The sequence below is a fragment of the Acipenser ruthenus genome, chromosome 14, assembly GCF_902713425.1.
Source record: "Acipenser ruthenus chromosome 14, fAciRut3.2 maternal haplotype, whole genome shotgun sequence".
Lineage (NCBI taxonomy): Eukaryota > Metazoa > Chordata > Actinopteri > Acipenseriformes > Acipenseridae > Acipenser > Acipenser ruthenus.
Window position 1 is genome coordinate 36,510,392 of NC_081202.1, and position 27,511 is coordinate 36,537,902.

The 27,511-nt window shown below is 40.4% G+C and overlaps 1 protein-coding gene across 2 annotated transcripts in view; it reads right to left on the reverse strand.

Annotated features, from left to right (window-relative positions):
- Positions 1 to 1,708: 1,708 nt before the first annotated feature.
- LOC117419543 (pleiotrophin-like) overlaps positions 1,709 to 27,511 on the reverse strand; it is an 83,173-nt gene continuing 57,370 nt past the window's right edge. For both annotated transcript variants that reach the window (XM_058986472.1, XM_034032366.3), the window contains exons 4-5: positions 22,276 to 22,437; positions 1,709 to 2,567 (exon numbers count right to left, since the gene is read on the reverse strand). In XM_058986472.1, coding sequence (XP_058842455.1) covers positions 2,512 to 2,567; positions 22,276 to 22,437 — 218 coding nt within the window. In that variant the 3' untranslated portion in view covers positions 1,709 to 2,511. The remainder of the gene's footprint in view (positions 2,568 to 22,275; positions 22,438 to 27,511) is intronic.

Here is a 27,511-nt window from a genome sequence, read left to right on the forward strand (position 1 = left end):
TTTTTTATGTAAGTGAATAAATATTTTTTTTGTACAAACTCCATGTGTAATAGTCATTAATTGGAAGCTTACTTAACATCAAATAACATACGTTTTTAGCATAAACTACATTTTAATGGTGTTGCTATACACTATCTTAATTATCCAGTGCCAAAAATAAACCACTCATCTCTGCTCTTAACTAATAGCCAGTATTGGTAAATATATTTGTTTTTTAAGCAATATAACGGATCATTCTCTAATTGTGTTTACCACCAGCTGAAGAAAGTACTTTATTTATTTTACACGATACATTTTTTCTAATAAACTGCTGCACCATGTTGTTTTGAGCAAATTCTAGATCTTGATAATAGAATAATTCATACTGTGGTATATATTGTGCAACTCTAGGGTTCTTTTAAAGTTTTCAAAAGTCTTTAAAAAAATACATAAAATTGCTATGCCTTTTTTTCAGCTTTTTGGTGTAGTAAAATATGAAATGCGAAAGTTCAAATCATTGTGTGAAAGGAAGTGTTTGACAGTGCCTGGATACACAATCATTACACAACAGAAGCACATCGGCTCGGTGTGCAGTACGGGAGTTTTTCTTTTTAATGAGGTGGTGGGAACGCAAAGGGTCTTGTGCAGGGCTAGTTGTTTTAAAATATTTTATATATATATTTAAAAAAAAAAAAAGTTCCCCCTTCATTAGGGCCCTCTTTCAGGGCATTGGGCCCCCTTCGAGGCGTTGGGCCCCAGGGAAATTTCCCCGTCCTCCATGCCCTCTCGGTGGGCCTGAGGCCACTAAGAGAATCTGAATGGATCTGGCTGCTTAAATTGTAAGAAACTATCTCTTATAATAGGACCCTACACACAACATATTAACTTATTATAAATCACAGGCAAAGATTGTACTCAGGAATTACTGTTAAATATTACAAAAGGTGTTTTATCTTTAGAATTTTGCCATATGATACATCTGTACATAGAATAAGATGAATCAGAATTTCCTTAATCCTTAATGGTTTGATTTTCCATACATAATTCTGTACAGAGTAGTGGGAAATCATACCCTTATTATATACATTATGTGTTTATGGTACAAAGATGTGCCACTCACCTTAGTACATCAATTAGGACTTTAATTTAAAGTAAAAAAGCAGCAAACAAGTACCATCAACCCATCAAAGTGTTTTTGTAATGCCTGTCCATCTTAAAGAAGGTTTAGTAGTGGTTAGGGCTCTGGGCTCTGGACTCTTGACCGGAGGGTTGTGGGTTCAATCCCCAGTGGGGGACACTGCAAACCCAACTGTATAAATGGGTAATTGTATGTAAAAATAATGTGATATCTGTATAATGTGAAATAATGTATAATGTGATATCTTGTAACAATTGTAAGTCGCCCTGGATAAGGGCGTCTGCTAAGAAATAAATAATAGTAATAATAATAATAATAATAATAATAATAACATTTAAATCTGCAGAACTGTTCATCTGCTCTCTAATACTTTAGCCCCTTCTCCTGTTCACATTGTACAGGGTTTATCTCAGCTGATTCTTAGTTTGCTCCAAGCTCTAAAATCTAACTTCATTTTGTAATGTGTTAATAGAAAATACACACAGTATGAATGTACATGAACACCAGATCATGGCCAGGCGGTGTGACCACATTAATTCACAAAAAACTAAAGCCCATCGAAAATGACAATAAATGGACCACAGGAGAAACAACAGTAAGCATGTAATTTATTGTACAAAACTAAATATATTTAGTAACACTTCTGAAATGGAGAACAGTAAATAGATTTACAAAAAAAAGTGCCTTTTTTGGCATTTAATTTCTTATCATCTACTATCATGCTTTCTCACGACTGCGTAAAAGAGAATGCATTTTATTAAACATTTCAGGGCCAATGTGCCCTGCAACAAAAATGACAGCTCATTCTAATATTGTACAGATATTCCAAGGCTGAGAATTCAGCACTTTAGAATGGAACCACAGTGGGTTACAGCTGGTCATTCTATAGAATATGTGTTGGTTCAAGAAGAAAAAAATTAGCAAGATAGTGGGTGAGGTGTGATAATCCAGAAAAGGAACAGCTATGAAACCACAACTAATAGATAATACAAAAGGATGCAAAATCTTCCACCAGCTATTCATGGTGAAAGCTAGAAAAATATTAATATTTAGAATGATTCATTTTTAAAAGCACACATTTCATGCAATTAAATAATCAAATAAAAACACAACAAGTTAGGTAGGCAAGTCCTTTTTTTTTACCTGGTCTTTTTCCCCCCCTAATATACGTTAATTTTCAATTTAAGAAAAAAAAAAAAAGAATAAAAAAACTATATATTTTTTTTCCTGTTTATTTATTTATTTATTTATTTATTTTTAAGAGTCTCTCTGAACAGTTTCTCTGAACAGCGGACATACATTATCACAGGTGGGAAACTAGTTACAAACTGGGGGTCACTGAGAAAGGTTACAGTAGACATCCAGAGGATCCCTCCCCATCTTCGAAGGCTACATTATTCCACAGGGGTCCGGTCCGTCTTCTTTCCCTCATGTTTTGGCTTCTTAGAATCTGTATTAATGACAATCAATGAAAGTAAGCTTCGTTATATATATAACTATCAAACAGAACTATGAAAGACTGCTCTTAAAAAAATACAACAATAACACCAATGTAATATCTTGAAGAAACACCTTTTTATAATGTAAATTTATACCCAGGAGCTTGAGAGCTCAGAGCCTCTGGAAGACAATTGCCAGCCCTGCAGGTGTCCACTTAAGCCCTGGTCAGTAACGGCTACTCTAGAATAGTAAGGCAATGATGTTTACACACAGTTCAGCTATTAGCAGAGCATCCCCAGCAATGGACTTAGGAAAAAACAAACTGTGTAGCGCCCTGGTACTGATATAGTACCCTAATCCTGCAATGGATTTCCAGCAGTGTGTATGGGTTCACACTGAGAACTATTGGTAAAAATATGACCATTTGACCACTGTGGTACCATTCTTCAAATGACTAGTGAATCTTGTGCTACTGAATATCATTTGGAATCAGCCTGTTGAATATATAACAATAAATCATCTTTATATAGCGCCTTTCATAGTGGACCACCATCACAAAGTGCTTTACAAGGTACGAGACTAGAGGGGGTGAACTATGCATCAGTTGCAGAGTCGCTTACAACGCAAGGAGCACAAGAAGGTTAAGTGACTTGCTTAGGGTCACACAATGAGTCAGTGGCTGAGCTGGGATTTGAACTGGGGACCTCCTGGTTACAAGGCTGTTTCTTTAACCACTGGACCACATAGCCTCCTATAAATGATAAATAAGCTGATGACAATCTGATATTGTCTCAGCTCAGACATTAAGGTGTTACACCTTGTGCTTAGAAGAAACACATCACTTTGCCTTTTCCGAATGACGAATACAAAGCATGTAAAAGAGGTTACAGTTTAACACATTTAAATAAGAGAACGAGCTATTGACTGTAAATCATGCACTATCTACATTCCTAAATGTATGATGACAATATATTTTTCAACATAATCCTGACTCTTTTTATCTTTTTATTCATGGGTTATAAATCGATTTGGGAATGGGTCCCCAGTGGCTCACCTAGTGAAAGCACTCGCTGTCTCACTGCGCTACAGTGACCCCTACTGGTCAGGCGGACACTATACAGGCTGTGCCTCACCTCCAGGGGTCAGTAGCTTGGTATCATCCAAGCTATCAAGTTGTCAGCATGGGCAGTCTATTGAAGTTTGTATAGTGATAGGTAACAGTGATAAATACTGAATAGCAGAGGCTAGTGTTGGAGTTATTACAAGTAAACTGTTTAAGTATGGGCACCATGACTAGTCATGACCTTGCTAGGTTATTATTATTATTATTATTATTATTATTATTATTATTAATAATAATAATAATAATAATAATAATAATAATTTATTTGGCAGACGCCTTTATCCAAGGTGACGTACAGGTGGTTAAAGACAGTTCTCAGTTCCCATGCCTTACTCTCAGGAAATCTGTTGCAGTGTGGAGTAGTGGTTAGGGCTCTGGACTCTTGACCGGAGGGTCATGGGTTCAATCCCAGGTAGGGGACACTGCTGTTGTACCCTTGAGCAAGGTACTTTACCTAGATTTCTCTAGTAAAAACCCAACTGTATAAATGGGTAATTGTATGTAAAAAAAATAATGTGATATCTGTATAATGTGAAATAATGTATAATGTGATATCTTGTAACAATTGTAAGTCGCTCTGTCTTCTGGGTAAATGCATGTTCTAGCTGAAAGCATGTCAGTCAATAGGGGAAGCAGCTGGTTGGTGTTTAATAAGAGGAAGGGGTAAGGAGAATCCCATCTTACATGTGAACATATTTTTTTTAACATAGTGCAGTATGTAGAGTTAATTATTTGTTTATGTTTACTATCATATGTGTTTCTTTCAAAACTGCACATCTGAGACCTGTATAATGAATGGATGTGGACAACAGGTTAGATTTATGGAATTATTTTCATAGCTACAGTCACTTTAAGCTCAACTACAGCAGTTTGCTTATAATAATATTACTTTTCAAAGTGTAACCAAGAGACTAAATGACTGAGTAAAAAGGAAACTTGCTCAAACAAAGCTAAATAATGTTTTGTTAAACTTGCAGACCCATCAATAAATACTTTCACTCACTGGATGCCAGAGAAGAGCTTTGTAAAAGCCTTACGTCTCCCTTGAGGTATCTAATCTAGTTACATAACTGTTTGGTAGTTCTCCAAATACTTACCCTAAAACTCTACATACAGTAAATGTTACAGTAAAAGTCAGAGTATTGGCAAATCTTAAGATGTACTGGTAAATGTCGACATTTACCAAGCATAATGGTAGACTTCCAAAATAAACATGATAATGCTTTACTTCGGACATTTACCGGTAAATGTCAAGAATAACCAAGTGCCTCTGGCTAATGACCGAATGTCTCACTTTCATGCATTGTAAGGCACAAAATGCGGAAATACGTAAACATATCCATTTATGTCCCGTCTTTGTAGTGTTTTATGTCATACCAAAGTGTGACTTTCTTTTGCATTTAACAGAAGGGTTTTTTTTCTTATTTGGTAAATGTTGGCATTTTCCGGTAGAACTTAAGATCAGACTTTTATCGTAACATAAACATATGTATGGTGTTCTCCTGGCCAATACTTCAGCAATTTCATGTATGGGGCTGTTGTTAAAAAACGTTGTAGTTGTTGTTTTATTATCATTCATAACTATTAAACACTAAATAGTGCTGGAATCTTTTGAAGACTTTGAAAACCTGTCTAGTTGAAATGTTTGACATTTCATTTTAGTTTCATTTAGTTGTTTTATTGTATTACCTGTATTATTGGATTAGTTAGATTGATTGGTTATTTGTTATATATTGGTTAAAAATATATATTACTTGAAAAATTAACCCTTGTTTTATTCACTACCAACAATGTAAGCAAAGAAAATGCATTCAAGGTAAGATACTGTATACTAAATTCATTTATTTTAATTGAATGTTGAAACTGTGAAAGGTCGTGGTTGTTTGCTGCGCCCCCTAAATGCTCATTAAAACATATAGAGATGATGTAGAGATCTCCTTTGACAGAAGCCACTCAGTTTCATTCTTGACCTTTAAAGATGCCTCAGTATACACTACGGTCCTGCGTAGATAAACACAGTGGGGTGGAAAACAGGCTAGAGAACTGCCATCCTTTAAAATCAAAACACGATAGATAGAAGAAACAAGGCACTCCTCTCTTCCTGCTATAATCCTCTTGGCTTTTATCCCCTCTGGTAAGATTTCCAGAGGGGTGTCAATTCGGGAGCATTCTTGACACAGAGCAGTTCCCTCTTATCGGCACAGTCATTTCACAGCAGCTATTAATGCAAAAAACAGCTTGCCCAAGAACTGTTGCAGTCTGAAAATTGTAAGACGACAGCTTTTAATTTATACTAACAACAGCTTTTCTTTCTTTTTTTCTTTTTTATCTTGTATATTTCTTAAAAAGGATTCTCTCTCTCTGGGTTTGATCCCTGGAGAGAGAGATGCAGATTAAGGAAATATTATTTGCGTGTTGCTCTGCTGGCCTAGTCAGGTGATTTTATCATCCCCTGCTCAGAAGCGCACTGGGTTTATAATCACTGCCCTGCCTGAGCTGAATCAGAGATGAAGCAGGCTTCTCAGAGCCTGACAACAGAGGAGCTGCCTGGAATTTGAATAATCCTTGGGATATGTAGCACAGAAAAGACTGCTTTGTGCAGAAAAGAAGAGTAATTAGGGAGGGCCTGGTAACACACTGTAGTTGTTGTTATTGTTGTCATTGATAGTAGTGTAATATCGCTTTTGGCAATTCTGTGTTGCTTCTACATATAGTAATGTCAGAAACGGCTAGTTTTATTGAGATATTTGGGAATTGTAAACACATTTATTTATTTGCTGCTTATCTAGATGGTTCGTATTCTAAAACAGGGGAACTGGTCTATTAATTGAAACAATGAATATGAGTTGCTTTTAAACCAGCACTGAAAATGGGAATTCAGAAATGGAAATTTTCAAGGTAAACTTCATATTACACATCAAGGAGTACATTTCACAGAAATCATAAAATCTGTGATAACCGTGAACAAAATACAGCCTTAGTTATGGATAATCTTAGGTTTGTTTTCAGTAGCCGAAGACTCGAAAATCTGCGTTCAGTAGTAACATAAGACTTCGGGATAATAAGGTAGATTTATAGGTTATGACTGCACCTCGGTTTTTATGTGGGAGCCAGGGTATAACCACAACTAAGCATTGTGTGGTGCACAAACCACCTTTTCTTCCCACTGTGCACATGCTTCTTTTGTCAAAAAGTGAGGGGGCATGCCCCCCTTGGCCCTCTCAGCTCTGGGGACCCTGGTGGGAGTACTCATTCACTTCCTGTGTTACAGCTAATTTGACCCCACCTGGTCCAACATGTATTCCTATGTGAAGTATAGAACTTTAGGCTCAGATGGGGTCCTAAATATCTGTAACACTGAACCTACTGTGATGTGGCATAAAACAATAAGTATTATAAAGCATGGGTCATCTATTTAAATCCTTTGGTTTTTGACAGGATTTTAATGGAAAATGTGCACAATAATTTTCATTGTATCATGTTTTTCCAATATTTACACAATGCATTAACCATGTTTCACTGTACTTCTTTATGTCATTTACTTTGCTTGCCTATCATGTTTTTACCATGATTTTCCTTTGTTTGTTTTTGGTATATGGCAGGCGGAAAACTTAGTTTTAACCCTGTCATTGACTTTAAGTATCCTCATTATACTGTCTCTCAAAGTAATTGTAGCTAACTAAATAATTCCATACATTTTCTCCATCATGTCCTTCTCAAATGTGCAGTTTTGAAAGAAACACTTGTTTTAGTAAACATGTATTTTCATTTTAAAACACAATGGGGGTTAATTTCAAAGGAGATCCGCTGAAGGATCGGATCATTTCGACTCTATTTGCTAGTTTGGTTCATTAGTTATTCTGACGGATTCTTTTGGTGGAATACGTAATGATCTAAGAATCTGTGTCTCTTCTAAAGATGAAAGTGAATAATAGAAACTTCCACCAGTTAGCTTTCTGCCTGCTTCATCATTATTATTTATTTCTTAGCAGACGACCTTATCCAGGGCGACGTTACAAGATATCACATTATACATTATTTCACATTATACAGATATCACATTATTTTTACATACAATTACCCATTTATACAGTTGGGTTTTTACTGGAGCAATCTAGGTAAAGTACCTTGCTCAAGGGTACAACAGCAGTGTCCCCCACTGGGGATTGAACCCACAACCCTCCGGTCAAGAGTCCAGAGCCCTAACCACTACTCCACACTGCTGCCCCAGTGGGATATTCAGAGTGGAATCTTTTAGTCTCACAAATCACTCATATTTTCTCAAAATATTCTATTGCTGATTACTGCTGCAAATCTAGTCAATACGACTATTCGCCAGTAAAAACAGTGACAGCGAGACCGAGTCTCCCTGGCATTCAACATGGAAGCAGCTGTGTGTGTATGTGTGTGTGTGTGTGTGTGTGTGTGTCTGTGTTACAATCCCAAGCTGAAATACAATCCCATTGCAGTGCACACAATTGACTTTACCTCATGCCGATCTGAAAAGGATCCGACCATCCCTTCGTGTCAAAATGAGACTAATTTGAATTATGCTCCAGGGTAGCCCCAAATGTGTCAAACTATAAACTACTTTTGAAAATTACAAAATAAAAAAAAACAAATAAAAACTTAATGCGATGATGCTGAAGTTGGTATCTTATTCGCTAATATGCACAAATTTAAACTAACTAAACTTGAATAAGTAACTGGGGTATTTCAGGGGATAAAGAGCCTCGGGCTGCTCATTTCAAAGTTAATACAAACACAGGAGGGAACCCCTCTGCGTCACCCATAAGTATCCAGGCCCAAAATGGAATTTGGTACAAGAACAGCAGGCAAACATGGTACTCATAGCAATATTGACATCGGGTCTAGTGCGACATTTCAAAGTAGGGATCCAAAAGTGGAAACCCTGTGCATGATCCATATGCAACTCCCTCCTGGCTGGCCTCCCTGCGTCCGCCACCCGTCTGCTCCATCTCATCCAGAACTCCGCTGCCCGCCTGGTGTTCTCTCTGCCTCGCTTCTCCCACGCAACTCCACTACTCCGCTCACTCCACTGGCTTCCGATCACCGCTTGCATCCAGTTCAAGACTCTTGTACTAGCCTACAGATGCCTTGACCAGACTGCACCCAGCTACCTCCAGACCCTCATCTCTCCCTACACCCCCACTCGACCTCTCCGCTCCGCCTGCACTAGAAGACTGGCTCTACCTCCGCTACGCTCCCCTGCCTCCAGAGCCCGCTCCTTCTCCACCCTCGCTCCGCAGTGGTGGAATGACCTTCCTACAGATGTCAGGACCGCCCAGTCCCTGACCACATTCCGGCGCCTCCTTAAGACTCACCTCTTCAGACAGCACCTGTAGAACTCCTCTGTTTTTCCCCTGGGACACTATCACCCTTCCTTAAAATGCGCTTTATTTGCTCTTATCTGCCCCCTATTTTACTGCATTTAATCCTGTACTTCAGAGTACTGTGGTTTAATCTGTAGTATTTTGTAATTAATCATATCCTGATGTAACTATCACTGTCACTGTTATCTGCTGTATCATTGAATTGTATTTTGTCACACTTGTACTTGCTTGAACCAAAGTCATTGTATTTATCTTGCTCTTAATTGTATTATTACTTGTACTGTGATTCTTGAAATGTATTTGCTTACGATTGTAAGTCGCCCTGGATAAGGGCGTCTGCTAAGAAATAAATAATAATAGTAATGAAAATATGTATTCTTCCTTTGTTATCTTGTCTAATAACTCATTTTTAAGTTTTATGCTTTCCCCATTTCATATAACAGACCCACACACACCTGAACAAGAAAAAGTCAATTTAACAAACCATTCTGATGGAAACTATAAGGTCTATAAATATACTATTGAATTAAAATGTTATTTAGGGGTAGAGATTGATGTTCAACAATGATACAGTGCACACATTGCTTTGACCTTCAGACATACGTTGGGTTTACCTTTCAAAAGTAGAAATAAAAACTTCAACCAGGAAAACGTGCTCTCTGTGCGGTGCAGAATAAAGTAGTCAACTTTACAACAGAATGGTTTCCTGTTCAGGTCTGTGTGTGCTATATTAAATGAGGATTATTTTACAGCAATATACTTATGAAAAAACAACAAGATTTGGTAAAGATCCCCCAAAAAAGGTATAACCTGCAGCAGGGTTTTGCATGGTATTTCATTTAAGAAAGAATTCTGCTTGTGATTCAGTTTATTTATATAGGGATATTTTGAGAACAAAAACACGTTGAAACTAATATGAAAAATGACCTCAGTATGGTGGCCTTATTAGGTCAGGGGCTGAGGTCACTAACACATTTAGCAAGCAGCGTTTATAAAACCCTGCAATATAAAAATCACTACTTCAGCTGCCGTCATTACAGATTCAAAGCCTCAGCTATAAAGGGTTCATGTTTCCTGTACGATACATGCGCACATACCTGACCTAGAGAATCAAAGAATATTGATGTGTACCTATTATGAAGCCAATATGAGTTAGTTCTTTATCATATAAAACCCCAAAAGTCACATGTCCACAATATAGCATCCATCTTAAGTCATAGGTGTGGGTGCCATTAGATTGTGTCCAAGGAATTTCTATGAGCTGCATGCTGAAATGGGTTATGAGTAAGGCCCTGTGAAAATCTCAGAAATGTTCTTTAAAATTCACGGCAGTGTCACGGGTAAAGTATCATATTTCGCAGAATGTGCATGGAAATATTGTTATAATTTTTTTTTTAAACAACAAATATACATATAAAAGCACTGACATCAAGATTAACATAAAAGTTATTTAAGCACTTTACGATAGCTTGTGAAACGGTGTTGTAATTAACAGCCTGTAGGTAAAGTGTATCTGCAAGGACAGCTTTCAGTTCTAGTACGTCGGGTGCATCGTCACCGTTTAGGTCTTGCAAAACAAATAAAATGTGTAACCTGATCTTGGGCATCAGTCGACTCGCCAGCGTGACCACTGACAAGCAACCAGACTGTTTTACCAATTCCATAATCTCCTGCTTGTGATACTCAGCAACTTTAGGTAAGTATTCATGTCTCAGCTGGGCTGATGAAAGAATCGCTCCACCGTTTGCTACACTGTCTTAAGAATTTCCTTAACTTTTGGTTGTCCAATTTTTCAAAAGGGATATTTGTGCAAACAAACGCTTCTGTCAGGTCAAAATTTAATAAGCCGATTTTTGGAACATGGAAGTCACCGTTTTTTTGTTTCTTTGCAAGTAAAGCAGTCGCAGTACTGCTCTGAATTTCCGCCTTTTTCTTTCGGTGAATACCTGTCACCAGCCGATTCTCGGTAGTGATGTACAGTAACGTTGCAGGATGTACAGAGCAGCTTACCTCCATCGCTGTGTAAAACTCCTGCTGGATACTGCTTTACGTGATCTGCTGCAGACACATTTTTAGCCTCTTTAGAGACATCCATTTTCTTGTTTACAGTGTGTAGTATTTTAATTTCCCGCTTAGATTGCACAGTGACATGACATCACTGCACAGCACTAGTATGTGCAGGGCGATTTTTACACGCAGGCACATAGCAGAGCTGTACAGTTTCATTAATGTGATTTTTTTTTTGTATGAAATACAGATAATTTTGAAATTATTTTTATTTCTTAAGAATATTGTAAAAATCGAGGTATTGGGCTAATTTCATGATTTCCGCACTGCCCATGAAATCATGATTTTCACAGGGCCTTAGTTATGAGATATTAGCAGGGAGGCCTGAAAACCCACTGAGGTGAAACTTTCTGACATTTCTAAATAGGCCTCGTCTCCTACCTGGTCCAGAGTAATATTTAACCTGCTTGTTTCCAGAGAGGAGAAGTAAAGCTTTTGTTGCAGAATATAGTTTTTTTTAGTTTTAGCCACATGTTGCTTACTTAGCCAGGAACTTGAGATGGGTGGAAGGCAGCACTTTGTACCACTGCTTTGTGTCTCTCGGCCAAGTTGCTCCACTCTCCTTCCGTAGCCCTCGCCCTGTTGTTTTTTCTTCTTCTAAATCATCACGTCAAACATTTTATCCCTGCAACAGTCTAAACCTCTCTTGTCCAAGGTTACTGCTTAGAATTGCAAATGGCATCTCATGCTGAGCAGACAGCCAGATAACCTTTCACCCATAGCTTTTAGAAATCCGTTAATCATCCCTGAAGGACTCCGCCCCTCTATCCACTGAGTCGCCAATAACAGCGTGTGCTTATCTCGCTGCCAGTAGACATGTAATTACACCTTCTCCCCTAAAAGCTTTCCTTTTATCTCTTTCCCCCCCTCAGTCATTTTCTTCTTTGTACAATTCCATTTCATTTCTCTGTGCCGGTATCGGGGCCTTGCTTAAGCAGTGCCCTGTCTCTCCTTCTCCTCTCGTCACACAACAGAACAGAAGCAACAGGGAGACCGTATAGAAAGTTTAATCCAGGCTTATTCTCAAAGCTTTTAACTGTAGTTTGGAATTTTCTCCTACTGGTATGTTATTGTATAATTTGTTAGTGTTATTTAGATGGACAGAAATCTGTATTTCCCAGGCTTCTGTTTTGTCTACTGTCCGATTCTTTGTGGTGCTACTCAAGAGAACTCCAGATTTGAAAGACTTCACAGAATTAAGTTTCTTTTAGTATTTCTAAAAAAACAAAAACATTTGTGCACTGCAAGGGTAGTAAGTGAATACACAGTAAATAGCTGTATCTTGTCTTTTTTCTGTGTTTATAGAATAAATCCTGTTTAAAATATTTTTTATCACGTATATGTTAAAAACTAAAATCAGAAAATATAATTAAATACAGTAAACTCTCATTAATACGAATTTAAATGGACCAGCAAAGAAAAAGTATACATTGCAAATGAACTGCACTTGAAACCTGCATGTCCCATTCTGATCACAGGCATTTAAACCACAAAAGCAAGGCGTCCTCAACAGCAGGGTATTGAACAAATCATCCACAGTTTGCTGTTCATAAGCATGTATTATTGTATCACTTTTTTTTTTTTTTTGGAATGTTAAATAAAGTGTTTGTGGGAATGTTGAAATCTGTAGCAAGGATAGGGCAGGTTTTTGCTTGAGCACTATGGCAACTTGAAATGCATCATAGGTAAGGCCTTGTGTAAATCGCGATTTCACGGGCTGCATGGAAATAGTGAAATTAGCCCATTACCGCGATTGTTACAATATTCTTAAGAAATAAAAATAAATTTTCATAATTATTTGTATTTCCTACAAAAAAAAATACATTAACTAAATTGTACAGCTCTGCTGTGTGCCTGCGTATACTATTCACCATGCACACAGTGCTGTGCAGTGATTACGTCATGCGACTATATGCAATCTAAGTGGGAAATTAAAATACTACACACTGTAAACAAGAAACTGGATGTCTCTAAAAAGGCTAAAAATGTGTCTGCAGCAGATCACGTAAAGCAGTATCCAGCAGGAGTGTTACACAGCGATGGAGGTAAGCTTTTCTGTACATCCTGCAACATTACTGTAGATCACTACCGAGAATCGGCTGTTGACAGGCATTTAGATTAGTATTCACTGAAAGAGCTATACTGCGACTGCTTTACTTGCAAAGAAACGGTGACCGCGTTAAGAAATATAACATAGTTAATCTTGTCAGTTAAATACAGGGTGGTTATAAAATCAGTAGGTTATGTTGCTATTAAACAAAAACATTCACAGCAGAAGAATGAACTTGGGAGGTGGAGGCACCAAATCATGGACAACACCATTCCTGGACCACTCCCATAGGTCAGACAGGGCCCTACACCTGAAGAGATCAGTGGCTTTGCATTAGGGTTACCATGTGGCTCCAGATTAACCGGACGCTGTGAGACAGAACGGGATTTCAAACTTGCCCCTAAATTGAAATAAATGAAGGTGTAAATTAACCATCCTTAGCTACAATTAAGAATGGTGCTTAAATACCCGCATGCGCATTAAATAATTGTATTAAACTAAGAATGAATTGCAGCCAGTCGCTATTTTTTTCTGTTTGTTAAAATTAAATCGCCCATATTATTCTGCGAATACAATCGCATCATCATCTCGTTGCTCTATCGATAAATTAGCTATTCATTCATTAAGATCTGATCAGAAGCAGCTGATCAGTGTGAATTGTTTGCTGCGCCCAAGCAATTCCACCACAGCAGGATTAATCTCAGCAAAGGTGGAGCTCATTTTTACGTGAATTACTTTCAATTTAGGGGGGAATTTTGAAATCCCGGTCTGTCTCAAAGCGTCCGGTTAATCTGGAGCCATATGGTAACCCTATTTGCATTGACTGTTTAGAATGGGCACCATTTGAAAGAAGCTATCAAAAAAATAACATTAAGAAAAGCAGTATTTCATTTTCACACAGGCAGTTGTTCAGTGTTTGTTTTGTTCAAACTGTTTATTTTGTTTTGGCCATCGTGCCTTTTGTTTTGTAAAAGTCTTTTGTTTATTTGCTTTATTTATAATATAAAGAGCGCATGTGCGGCTCATTTGCCTGTGTGTTTACTTCCTGGTCTGTGATGTCACAACTCGACCATCCTGTCACAGTCCTTAAACTAGGAAATATTGTGAATAACTTCCAACCTCCAAGCTATGGGGAAGCTCTAGGGTTTTTATTTTCACTTTGGCAATGTTTGATCTAATATCACATTGAAAGTGAATGCAGAGACTCGTGGTGATTATCCAGGGCGACTTACAATTGTTACAAGATATCACATTATACATTATTTCACATTATACAGATATCACATTATTTTACATACAATTACCCATTTATACAGTTGGGTTTTTACTGGAGCAATCTCAGTAAAGTACCTTGCTCAAGGGTACAACAGCAGTGTCCCCCACTGGGGATAGAACCCACAACCCTCCGGTCAAGAGTCCAGAGCCCTAACCACTACTCCACACTGCTGCCCCAGTGGTGATATTCAGAGTGGAATCTTTTAGTCTCACAGATCACTCATATTTTCTCAAAATATTCTATTGCAGATTACTGCTGCAAATCTAGTCCATTTTCTACATAAAAAAACTGCATTGTCACTCTCTCTTTCTCTATGTCTATGCTATCCTCCAGTGTCCAATCTGCAAACCAGGCCCGTTCTGTTTGAAAACATTACGTATCTCAATATTTCTATTTATTAAATGGTTACTTAATAGAATCTATTTTCTTTTCAAAACATTAAATTTTTACCATTTAATATCCCTGGTAGTTGTTCTGTATATTTTTAATATCCCTGGTATTTGTTCTGTATATATTTTTCCTACTGCAGTTTCTACTTGGAGTAATAGATACTAGGACATTTTTTATGCCACTTTCAACTATTAAACAATACATACATTTTATATGATGTGGTGGAAAGCCTAAAGGTGACGAAATGTGTTAAATATCCAATCTTTTGACTGTGTGCAATAAATGAAGCCCACTGCATCACTGTCACAAAGACGGCCGGAGTGGTTGGCGTCAGACCAGAATCAGGAAGTGACACACAGAGATAGTGGTTGTGATGAGCTGAGTGCAATGGCTGCACTCAGCGTTTATTAACAAATAAAAGGTTTTAACACAAAACAAAACAGGACACGGCACTACACGCCAAAATAAATAGACAAACAAAACGGACTACACAGACAAACGGTGCACGGAGACAAACAAACACGGTGAGTGAAAACACTTAACTATTCTTCTTCTTCTTCTTATTATTATTACCTCCGTCTCCAATCCCGTTCTCCACTCACTGAACACCTAACCCCGACTGACTAAAAATGTGCCTATTTATACTGTTGTGCTGGGATTCAATTACTAATTAATTATTCACTTGAATCCCAGCACGTGAATTAATTCTGTGCAACCCCGTGCTCACATATTACATTTAACCAGCACGTGAAGTGATTTGTGCTCTCCTCGTGCCTAAATACAAATCTACACTTTAAATACACGTGAAACACAGACCCGTTTATATCCCGTGTACCAATCTATACACCAACATTTACACACGCAACATACAACACATAACACAAATGCACACAGGGGCGGGGCGCTTTGCCACATATACCCCCCCTTGTGCGCAGCACACATGGCCTCAACGGCCACCTCCCCCCTTAAAAATCCAGCAGTCCAGGACAAAGTCTCGGGCTGGGAAGGGAGGCTTCAGTGGGCCCATGGCTGGCCATGCTGTCAGCACCCCTGCCGGTAGTGGCACGGCTGACAGCCTGTTGGTCCCGTCCTGCAGCGAAAAAGCTGCGGGGGCAGGTGGTCCCCCGACCTCCCCCTTCTTCGTAGCCGGCAGCTCCCTCCTGTGGGGCTCCGGCCACAAGAACTCCTGCAGCGAAACTGCTGCTGGGGAAAGTGGTCTCCAGACCTCGTCCCTCTTCTTTGTAGCCGGTAGCTCCCTTTGGTGGGGCTCCGACCACAGTACTGCCGGCAGCGAAGAAGCTGCAGTGGGAGCAGGTCTCCGGACCTCCCCCACGATCTCCGGCAGCGAAACTGCTGCAGTGGGAGCAGGTCTCCGGACCTCCCCCACGATCTCCGGCAGCGAAACTGCTGCAGTGGGAGCAGGTCTCCGGACCTCCCCCACGATCTCCGGCAGCGAAACTGCTGCAGTGGGAGCAGGTCTCCTGACCTCCCCCACTTTCTTCGTGGCCGACAACTCCCCTTGGTGGGGTTCCGGCCACAGTACTTCCTGCTGCGATGCGGAGCAACTAGCAGCCCCAGGCGATGCGGCACGGCTGGCAGCCCCAGGCGAGGGTGAAGCGTGGCAGGGAGTCAGGACCAGCCGGGATGCGGGTGTTGGCCCTCTTCTCGGCCTCTGCGACCAGGCGATTCTTACCCATGCTTCCCTCAGCAGCCTATGCAAGGGCTGCGGAGGGCCGCCAGCTTCACGCCCTGGTCTTTCTGGTGAAGGGAGAGGCAGCTCCTGCTTCTCTCCCCCTGATGGTGATGGAGGCAGAGGCAGCTCCCGCTCCTCTCCTCGTGATGGTGGGGAAAGTGATACCAGCAGGCATTCATCCTCTGCTGGTGGGGGAAGTGATACCAGCAGGCATTCATCCTCTGCTGGTGGGGGAAGTGATACCAGCAGGCATTCACCCTCTGCTGGTCGACAGGGAACCAGCAGGCATTCACCCTCTGCTGGTGGACATGGCGGAGGCAGAGGCAGCTCCTGCTGCTCTGCTCCTGCCGCTGAAGGTGGGAGCAGCGTGTAGTCTCCTGGCGACGGAGGTGGGAGCAGCATGTCGTCTCCCCCTTTTTCAGGGGACTGGTGCTGCTCTGCCTCTCTTGCAGGGGACTGGTGCGGCTCTGCCTCGGAAGGGGAAACCAGCAGGCATTCTTCCTCTGCTGGTGGAGATGGGGACAGCAGGCATTTTCCCTCTGCTGGTGGAGGTGGGACCAGCAGGCATTCTCCCTCTGCTGGCAGCTTGGTTCCTAGGGTTATGGAAGCCCCGACTTTCCTCTCTTTGGGCTGTGGACGCACCGACTCCTCCCTTTTGGGCTGTGGACGCACCGACTCCTCCCTTTTGGGCTGTGGACGCACCGACTCCTCCCTTTTGGGCTGTGGACGCACCGACTCCCCCCTCTTGGGCTTAGGGCGTTCGGGCTCCTCCCACTCGGGCGTAGGACGTTCGGGCTCCTCCCACTCGGGCGTAGGACGCTCAGGCTCCTCCCACTCGGGCGTAGGACGCTCAGGCTCCTCCCACTCGGGCGTAGGACGCTCAGGCTCCTCCCACTTGGGCTGTGGACGCTCAGGCTCCTCCCACTTGGGCTGTGGACGCTCAGGCTCCTCCCACTTGGGCTGTGGACGCTCAGGCTCCTCCCACTTGGGCTGTGGACGCTCAGGCTCCTCCCACTTGGGCTGTGGACTCTCAGGCTCCTCCTCATAACTGCGGAAGGGACAGTTGGCGAACAGATGATCCTGGTCGCAGAGGAGGCACCCCGGCGTTGGCTTGTTAGATCGCCGTGGATGTCTGGCCCTTAGGCGGCACACCTCCTCCCTGTCCTTCACCTCTTTATCCTCCTTCCATCCCATTTTATTTATTTATATATATTTTTTTTTGTAATCCAACACTTTTTTTTTTTTTCAAAAAAATGCGGTTCCTGCTCTGGCCTGAGTCCTGGAGGCGCTGTCGATCCCACGCAGGACACCACGTGTCACAAAGACGGCCGGAGTGGGTGGCGTCAGACCAGAATCAGGAAGTGACACACAGAGATAGTGGTTGTGATGAGCTGAGTGCAATGGCTGCACTCAGCGTTTATTAATAAATAAAAGGTTTTAACACAAAACAAAACAGGACACGGCACTACACGCCAAAATAAATAGACAAACAAAACGGACTACACAGACAAACGGTGCACGGAGACAAACAAACACGGTGAGTGAAAACACTTAACTATTCTTCTTCTTATTATTATTATTATTACCTCCGTCTCCAATCCCGTTCTCCACTCACTGAACACCTAACCCCGACTGACTAAAAATGTGCCTATTTATACTGTTGTGCTGGGATTCAATTACTAATTAATTATTCACTTGAATCCCAGCACGTGAATTAATTCTGTGCAACCCCGTGCTCACATATTACATTTAACCAGCACGTGAAGTGATTTGTGCTCTCCTCGTGCCTAAATACAAATCTACACTTTAAATACACGTGAAACACAGACCCGTTTATATCCCGTGTACCAATCTATACACCAACATTTACACACGCAACATACAACACATAACACAAATGCACACAGGGGCGGGGCGCTTTGCCACAATCACCCATAAGCTTCCCCACCATTTCACAGGTAATCAGCTTTTCTGAGTTTTGTTTAGAAGCTGCCCTGATTGCACAAACAGGAATTACCTTCCGAAGTAGTTATTAAGTATAGTAAATAGTAATCCAGGTAGGCAAACCCTTTGAGTTTCTCTGAATAGTTGTATTTCCAAATTCTCCCTTTAGCATGCCGAAAGGTATCACTTAAAACAGAATATGATACCTGCAGTGCCAAAATGTGTTAATTGCATGATGAAATGTTCTTGCCGATTCCATTATTTTCAATCTATGCAGTTTTTCGGTACCCATCAATGATCATGAGAAAGCATCTTCTGACAATCTGAATTAGATAACTATGCATTTTATGAAGGCTAATTTCTTTGCTGATCTTGGCTGGAGTTTATTTTTTTAGGTATAGACTGAGACATGGATCAAGCTATAATAAGATTAAATCGTATTCCTTTTCTGATCAAATGAAATGTTGTCACTTATTTACTTACAAAAGGAATACTATTGAATCTTCCTTAATATAAGCATTAGCCTGTGTGAAATGTGTGGAAGTGTTTTCAGATTGTCAGGAGACGCTTTCTCATTATCACTGATGGGCTTTTTTGATGCACAAAGTGTTCAAACCACGACAAGCTTTGGTGCACTGCGTTGTAAACATGGCAAGGTGATGTGACATGACAGCGTTGATTTCCAAAATTTCCCATAGCTACACATGAAGCAGTCGTTTGCATGCAGATATACAAGTAGCATGGCTGAAGAGAATAATTCCAACACAATGCAATGGTATCTGCATGAGCCATTAATGTTAGACTTCCCTAGTGTAACCTCTTTCTGCAGCAAGAGTGATGATTCAGACGAGGATAGCCGCCAGTTCGCTTTAGCAACACTCAGTGGATAAACCCACCCGCAATTCTCTGTGATTGGTTAGAAATATGAATGTTGACTGTTCAGTAATTCTCCAGATTTGCACGCCGCTGTACAGCTGCTTTTTAATGCTACTGGTCGTTCAACCTTCCCTTTAGTCACATCAAGTGTCATTGTACTGTAATAAGTTATATGTGGTAGTAACACAGCAGCCTGCATGAAAATACAATCAAATAAAATAATCTGTTACCGGTGCGCCGACACTCGAGGAAAAAAGCTCTGGGGGACACTGGGACCAGTGTTCCAAAAGTGGGACTGTCCCGTCCAAAACGGGACGTCTGGTCACTTTACTATTAATATGTAATTCATATGACTTGCTGGACATTTGGATCTCAATTAATCTTTGTAGGGAAACATTTATTTTCATGAAAGAAAAACCGACACATATTTCTGTATTTAGGTGGAGTATGCTTTTTATTGTCTGCAACAAGGCAGTATCATGCAGCCATATGATGTGAGACGCAGTATGCTAACTTAATGATTTGCATTTTTTCTCCTGTTAGATCATGCTCTGTACCTCACATATTGTGTTTAAAGTAGACCTGCGCTACCAAAATAAGTCCTCTATTTCTGCCAAGTTAAAAATGTACATTTTCTGTACGTATGAACTTGGTTCCAGTGGGCTGTGCAGCTACTCAGGTTTTGCGAGTAATTGCGTTATGATGTTTTAAGTTATTTAATTATTAAATCAAATAAAACATGTTAATTATGCAACATAAAACAAGTAGCTTGCTCAGTTGCCATTGTTTACATTATTATTGAATACCAATCAATACCAATCTGACAATGTGATTTAATATATACCTTGTCGTAACTAAAACCACTCATATTTTCTTTTATCCTTTTGATATAAAATACATTTGGTTTCACATTACTCGTTTACTTGAAAATGCATCATATTTCCAGTGAATTGTCTGACTGTAGATAACCTCTGATTATGTCAACCATAAAATACGTAGTTTCATTGTCAGTTCACGGCCTCTGTATAGCCAGTAAAAATGTCAGAGCCCCAGGTAAAAGGATGATTTGATTCCAGACAGCTTTCAAATGACTCAGAAATGTATTGGCTATTGATTGGTACTCGGTTATAAATGAGGGGGAAAAACAGGATTTTTTTTGTTATTGTGAAACAAATACAATAATTAATAGCCTTCTTAGGTTTAATTTAATATCTGTCAAGAAAAAAAAAACATCTTAAAGGGAATTGCTCATGGAAATCTGAATATGTGCACACACTTTTAGTACCTCTTAATCTTCAAGGAAATCCATGACAAAGAATTAGAAACCTCTGATCGTCTAGAGTAGTGGTTTTTAACCTGTGGTATGTGTACCAGTACTGCTATGCAACTTATGACGATATGATTCCTCAACCACAATACTCCCTCAATCGCTCCATCGTAATGTATCAATCTGTTTATACCACTGAATCACAGAGCAATTTGAAATTATGACAAGAGGTGTTTGTTGTGAACTTTCAAAGTTACTGACTTGACTTTATAAAATTAGTTAAATCATGCCTCATTAAAAGACATTGGACAACAGGGTCCATAATCTCTTAAAATAATGAACGATTGGAGTACTACTTTGAATTTGATTGAGAGAAATATACTCCAAAATGTTTTAACATCCATATGCATAAACTTGTTTGTAAAATAAAAAAGTTTGACAATTGTAACAGGAAGTGTTGTGTGATTCCCTGCCGTTATGGATTCTGTCCCCTGTCATTGAAGTTGTGTACAAGTTAAAACACTCGCATGTGGTGTGCGTGGTCACTGGTTTACACCCAGCCTCTGTTCTGTTACACAATGAAATGCCATCACTACATATATATATATATATATATATATATATATATATATATATATATATATATTTTTTTTTTTTTTTAAACAGTATTAATACTGTTACCGGTACCACTAATATTATTTTTTCTGCTATATTTATGTTCCTAACTTTTCCCCAACTTCTAACCTTTTCATAAAGAGGCATATATGACATTTTATCAGTCAACTACATTTAAAATGTATTCTAAAAGAGATGGACTTTAATACCCTTCCTAATGTACAAAAGAGCTGAACTCGTAACACTGAAAAAGGCATAAGCATAGTGTTTGTCTTACTTTGACTTAATTCGTCAACCACCCTGGCTGCTGCTGGAGTATATCATTGTTTTGCTGCAGGGTTTTCGATTTGAAGATTGATTCTGATGTTGATTTTTCTATTAATGGTTTTACACCTTTGGTCAGCTTACCAATTTTTCTGTGTCATATAGTAAACACCAATCACATTAATCTGATATCCAAAACATCTATTCTTAGAGTTTCTCACTTTAAGACAAAATATTCAAAAGTATAAGACAGTTCTGACCAGGGGATTGTTTGCAACACTGATATAACAGTGGATAGGATCGCTTTGCTTGGATAACAGTGGGACAGATACAAATTTCTTGAAATCGTTCCCATGAACTATTTAATAATTCTGACTTGTGTAGTGACTTTGTGTAGTGAGTAAGCAAGTTTGCCCGAGATCATACAGCAAATGACCCGCATTCTGTTGTTTACCACAGTCTACTGTATAAGGAGTATTTACATCACTCACTTAAACCATACATATTGCTTATAGATAGTTTATTGACACAATATTATGATGTTTCAGTTTGTATGTGTGCGTTTATACACAAGCATTAAATCAGCACTGTAACAGTTAAGTTAAAGGAACAGCTTGAGACACCTTCCAACACCTTGTGGAGTCTATGCCCGTGATCAGTTCAAATGCTGGCCCAACCCAATATTAGGTAGTCCTAATAAAGTGGCCAGACACATGTGTTGTCTGCAGGCAGGATTCACAGCTGGGTTACTTCAGTCCAGCATGACTTACTGAGATACCTCGCTGGAGTTTAGGCTCACCTTGTGGTTTTGTCTTGACAGTTTTTCCACAGGGCTTGGTCACACTGACAGGGTCAGGGCAGGTAGCATCCAGCAGGGCTCTCTTCAGGGTTCCAATGCGGGCCTTTTTGCCGGTGGACAGGTCACACTCCCCCCAAGCCTGGAAGTCATACTTGCATTCACCTGCAGGGAGGAAGTGTTTGAAACTCTTTTACATTGACACCCAGTCCTCAGCAGCTAAATAGGAGAACACTACTCAGTTTAAAACTAGCAACAAATGGGGGTAAGGTGACACAGTAATTCACTAGCTACTCATGCCCTTCATCTCTGGAGGCCTGGGTTGTTACAATGTAGTTACTGTATTTAGTTACTGAATTATTGTGTGTGTGTGTGAATATTTAATTTGTTTTGTGTTCCTACCCCTGCACATGCCTTGAGTGGATGATCCTGCTGAATTTCAGAGCGTGGAGTCGATTTCTAGTGATTGACAGCTGTCCTCAGAGTGGGAGCAAGGTGCCATGGGAAGTGCTGACTGAATCAATTTCTGCTTGCAGCTTATTTAAAACAAAATAAAGCACGTCTGTGCTTTGTGTCTGTCTGTTGTTGCTGTTGTGGTGTGTTTTGTGTGAGATATCACGCTACCTTTGGTCTTTTCAACTTTGTTTTTTGTTTTTTGTAAATCTAACAGGTTGCAGACTTTGTGTGTCGCCGATGGCGAGAAAGAGAAAGCACATTCAGTATTAGACTACTGGACCTGTTATGTGAGCAAAGAGATATTGTCTGTAACTATTAGAATATAAATTCTAAGCTATAAAGGTCTTGGGTTAAGGAAATGGGTTGAAACTGTAATGCTGCACGAACTATATTTTTTAAATGAGTTTGGTTATTCTGCTTTGTATGGGGGTCGCATGTTATCTAAAGCTGGGTCCACACCTGAGCGATCAGTTGCGCAATTTGGTTGCGTGCAACTGAATTGCTTGTGTGTGGATGTTTCTGCAACCAGTTGCATAACTGGTTGCTTACAGTAGAGACAAGCTCTACTTTCAAGCGATCTGCTGAGCAATTTGTAGTGATGTTTTTTATCATGAGCACGGTTGCGAAATATGAATGGTTGTTACTGTTTACTTTCCTGTGGTAAAGAGGAGGTACATTTAAAAACAATTTAAAATGATAACACCTGTGTCCTCAGCCAAGGTCTTGTCCAGCATTTACATGGCTTCACTTCTGCTTTTAATATCACATTTTAAATGACTACAGATGAGACGACTATAACAGCCAGTTCTTCATTGATAACACCGTGTAACAAATTTTTTTTTTTTTTGGTTCCTGGGTAGTAAGTGTTATTTCCTAATTGCTTATGCCTCAAAAGTATAGAAAATGGCTACTATTCCCCACAAACTTTGCTTTTGTGACCAGGACAGTGATATTTTTAAATTTACCTATTTCCAATGAGAAAACGGGTGAATTTGTGTCTTTTCGTTCACATAAAGTCAGAAAAAAACAACATATGAATCCAAATTAACATGTATTTATACTAAAGTAATACAAAAATGACTACAAAAGATTTCGAAGTGAGTAGTTTTTCGAGATTTACGATTATACTGTAAATCACTTTCACGAATCAGCCCCCAAATGTAGTCTCCCATCATGTTCTCGTTATACTGTCCTTGGTAGCGGCGTTCAAAGTCCAGTATATCCTGGTGGAAGCACTTGCCTTGCTCCTCCGAGTACGCTCCCATGTTCTCCTTGAATTTATCAAGATGAGCATCAAGGATATGGACTTTGAGGGACATCCTACAGCCCATTGTGCCGTAGTTCTTCACCAGAGTCTCAACCAGCTCCACATAGTTTTCGGCCTTGTGATTGACAAGAAGCCCCGAACCACTGCGACAAAGCTGTTCCAATCCGCTTTCTCCTTACTAGTGAGCTTCTAGGGGAATTCATTGCACTCCAGGATCTTCTTTATCTGTGGTCCGACGAAGACACCGGCTTTGACCTTTGCCTCAGACAGCTTAGGGAAGAAGTCTTGAAGGTACTTGAAGGCTGCCGACTCCTTATCTAGAGCTCTGACAAATTGTTTCATAAGGCCCAATTTGATGTGCAGTGGTGGTATCAGCACCTTCCGGGGGTCCCAGCCGTACTCATCATACTTCAAGGTGTCCAGCAAGGTCTTGATGCTGTTGTAATCCTCTTTGAGGTGCACCGAGTGAGCCAGGGGAAGAGACGGGTACTTGTTACCATTATGGAGCAGCACGGCTTTGAAGCTCCTGGATGAGCTGTCAGTGAAGGACAGTATAACGAGAACATGATGGGAGACTACATTTGGGGGCTGATTCGTGAAAGTGATTTACAGTATAATCGTAAATCTCGAAAAACTACTCACTTCTAAATCTTTTGTAGTCATTTTTGTATTACTTTAGTATAAATACATGTTAATTTGGATTCATATGTTGTTTTTTTCTGACTTTATGTGAATGAAAAGACACAAATTCACCCATTTTCTCATTGGAAATAGGTAAAGTTCAAAATATCACTCCTGGTCACAAAAGCAAAGTTTGTGGGGAATAATAGCCATTTTCTATACTTTTGAGGCATAAGCAATTAGGAAATAACACTTACTACCCAGGAACAAAAATGGTGTTACATAGTGTAATTAGTGAACCCATCATTTACAAAAGATAATGACAGACTGAAGGAAAGAACCGACAGCACAAGAAGGGCGGTGTAATTGCCAGAAAAAAAAACACTACACACTTTTCTAACCGTGGGAGACTCAACTAGTAATCCAGAAGGACAAAGCAGTTGCAGGCGATTACAGTTGTGCAATTTCAAGAGCAATTTGGTTGCGCAACTGATCGCTCAGGTATGGACCCGGCTTTATGAATAATCTACAGGAATTTAGAATGTCTTAAAACAAAACTGGAGGTACTTGAATTAATTATACAATCGACTTAAAAACTATAATAAGAATGAAACGGAACTAAACATACTCATTTTATTGGTAGTCCTTTATGTATTTTATTTTACCAGTCCTAAGTTTGTGATTTTTAAATGAATGTTGCATGTAAATGATAAGATGATCACGGTTAAAGACCTGGTTGTGCACTGTTTAATTGCTTAGAGCACATCAGTGTGATCTGGCAGCAAATTCAAACTGCTAAAAAGGAGAGGAAGGAGCTCCATGTGACATTCCTGGATTTAGCTAATGCATACGGTTCAGTGCCACATGAGCTTTTTTTGTGCAGCATTTGATTTATTAAGTTTACCGAAGACAATAACAAACTTAGTGAAAGCCAACTTCGGAGATCTGCAATTTTGTTTTTCAACTTCAGAATTCACCACTACATGGCAATGTCTAGAAACTGGAATAATGGCAGGATGCACCATTTCTCCACTGCCTTTTACCATGGCAATGGAAGTAATTATTAGGGTGTCAAAATGGGTAGTGGGAGGAGAGCGCTTGGCTTCTAGAATGTGACTGCCACAAATTAGAGCATACATGGATGACATGACAATCATGACTACAACAGTAGCCTGCATTAATCGGTTATTGGGCAAACTAATCAATAACATTGAATGGGCACGAATGCAATTCAAGCCCACTAAGTCAAGGAGAATCTCTATAATTAAAGGTAAAGTACTGGATAAGAGGTTCTACATTAATGGTGAGGCAAGACCAACAGTGTCTGAGAAGCCTGTGAAAAGTCTTTGGAGATGGTATGATGGGGACCTGAAGGACACAATTTCTGTGGGAGAAGTGAGACAATAAGCAATGCAAAGGTTGAAGAGCACAGACAGCAGCGCTTTACCAGGCAAACTTAAACTCTGGTGCTTTCAGTTTGGTCTACTGCCAAGACTTCTGTGGCCATTCACTGTGTAGGTTTACTTGACAACAGTAGAGAAGCTGGAAGCATTAATCAGTTCATACATCAGGAAATGGTTAGGAGTTCCACGCTGCCTCAGCAGAGTGGGACTGTATGGTAAAGGGATACTGCAGCTGCCAGTCTCAGCTCTAACCGAGGAGTTTAAGTGTGCCAAGGTTCAATTGGAAATGACATTGGTAGAGTCACACGACCAGTGTGTGAGGGAGGCAGCACCTGTCTTGAAAACTGGAAGAAAGTGGGCGGCAAAGGAAGCTGTGGAAGATGCAAAGGCTGCCCGTCATATCAGTGATATCATGGGGCAAGTACAGCATGGAAGAGCAGGCCTTGGTCTCAGTTCAGCTCCTCCTACGTGGCGCAAAGCAGCCCCAGCTCAACGGAGGAAGCTGGTAGTCAACGAGGTGTAAAAGCAGGAGGAGAGGATGAGGTGCGTAATGGAAGTTTCCCAGGCCAAGCAGGGAGGATGGATGAGATGCGAGAGTGTGGAACAACGCAAGATCGGCTGGCGAGATCTATGGACAATGGAACAGAGCAAGATCAGTTTCCACATCAGGTGAACATATGATGTTCTCCCATCACCACAGAACCTTAATCTATGGGTAGGAGAGGATCCGCAGTGTCCTTTGTGTTCATTGCCAGCTATATTAAGACGCAGGATGTAAGGTGGGTCTTAGCCAAGGATGGTTTACTTGGCGTCATGACCAGGTGCTGCGATGTTTGGCCTTATTGTATTATTGTAGTATTGGAAGACAAGCGCAGCATGACCAACAGGTTGCCACCATTTCCAGCAATATATGACACACAAAGAACAACATTCTTCCGTCCAGGAGAGTAACCACCAAGAAAAGGTATTAAAACCAAAACTCGTCTAGGAGAACTGGAAGCTGCTAGAGACTGGAAAATGCTGGCAAATGTTGGACAACGGCTTATTTTCCCACCTGAGATTGCCACCACTAACCTTAGACCTGATATTGTCTTGTGGTCTGGGTCAGCATGCCTTGTTCACCTGGTAGAGTTAACAGTGGCATGGGAGGATGCTGTGGATAAGGCGTATGAAAGGAAGAAACTTCGGTATGCTTGACTAGCTGCTGAAGCGGAACAGCGAGGATGGAAAGTCCAGGTTTACCCAGTGGAGGTGGGTTGTCGAGGATCTGTGGCACACTCCACAACCCGGTTTCTCAGAGACATCGGATTCAGTGGTCAAGAGTTGCGACACATAGAGAAGAACTTATCTGAAGCAGCAGAGAGGAGTAGCAACTGGATCTGGTTGAGACGAAAAGATTCTGGTTGGGGATCTCAAGCACAATAGAAAGAAAGCAACGTCGGTGAAAAGGAAGGTAAGTAAGCTGAGTGAGAGATGGAGGATGGTGATGCTG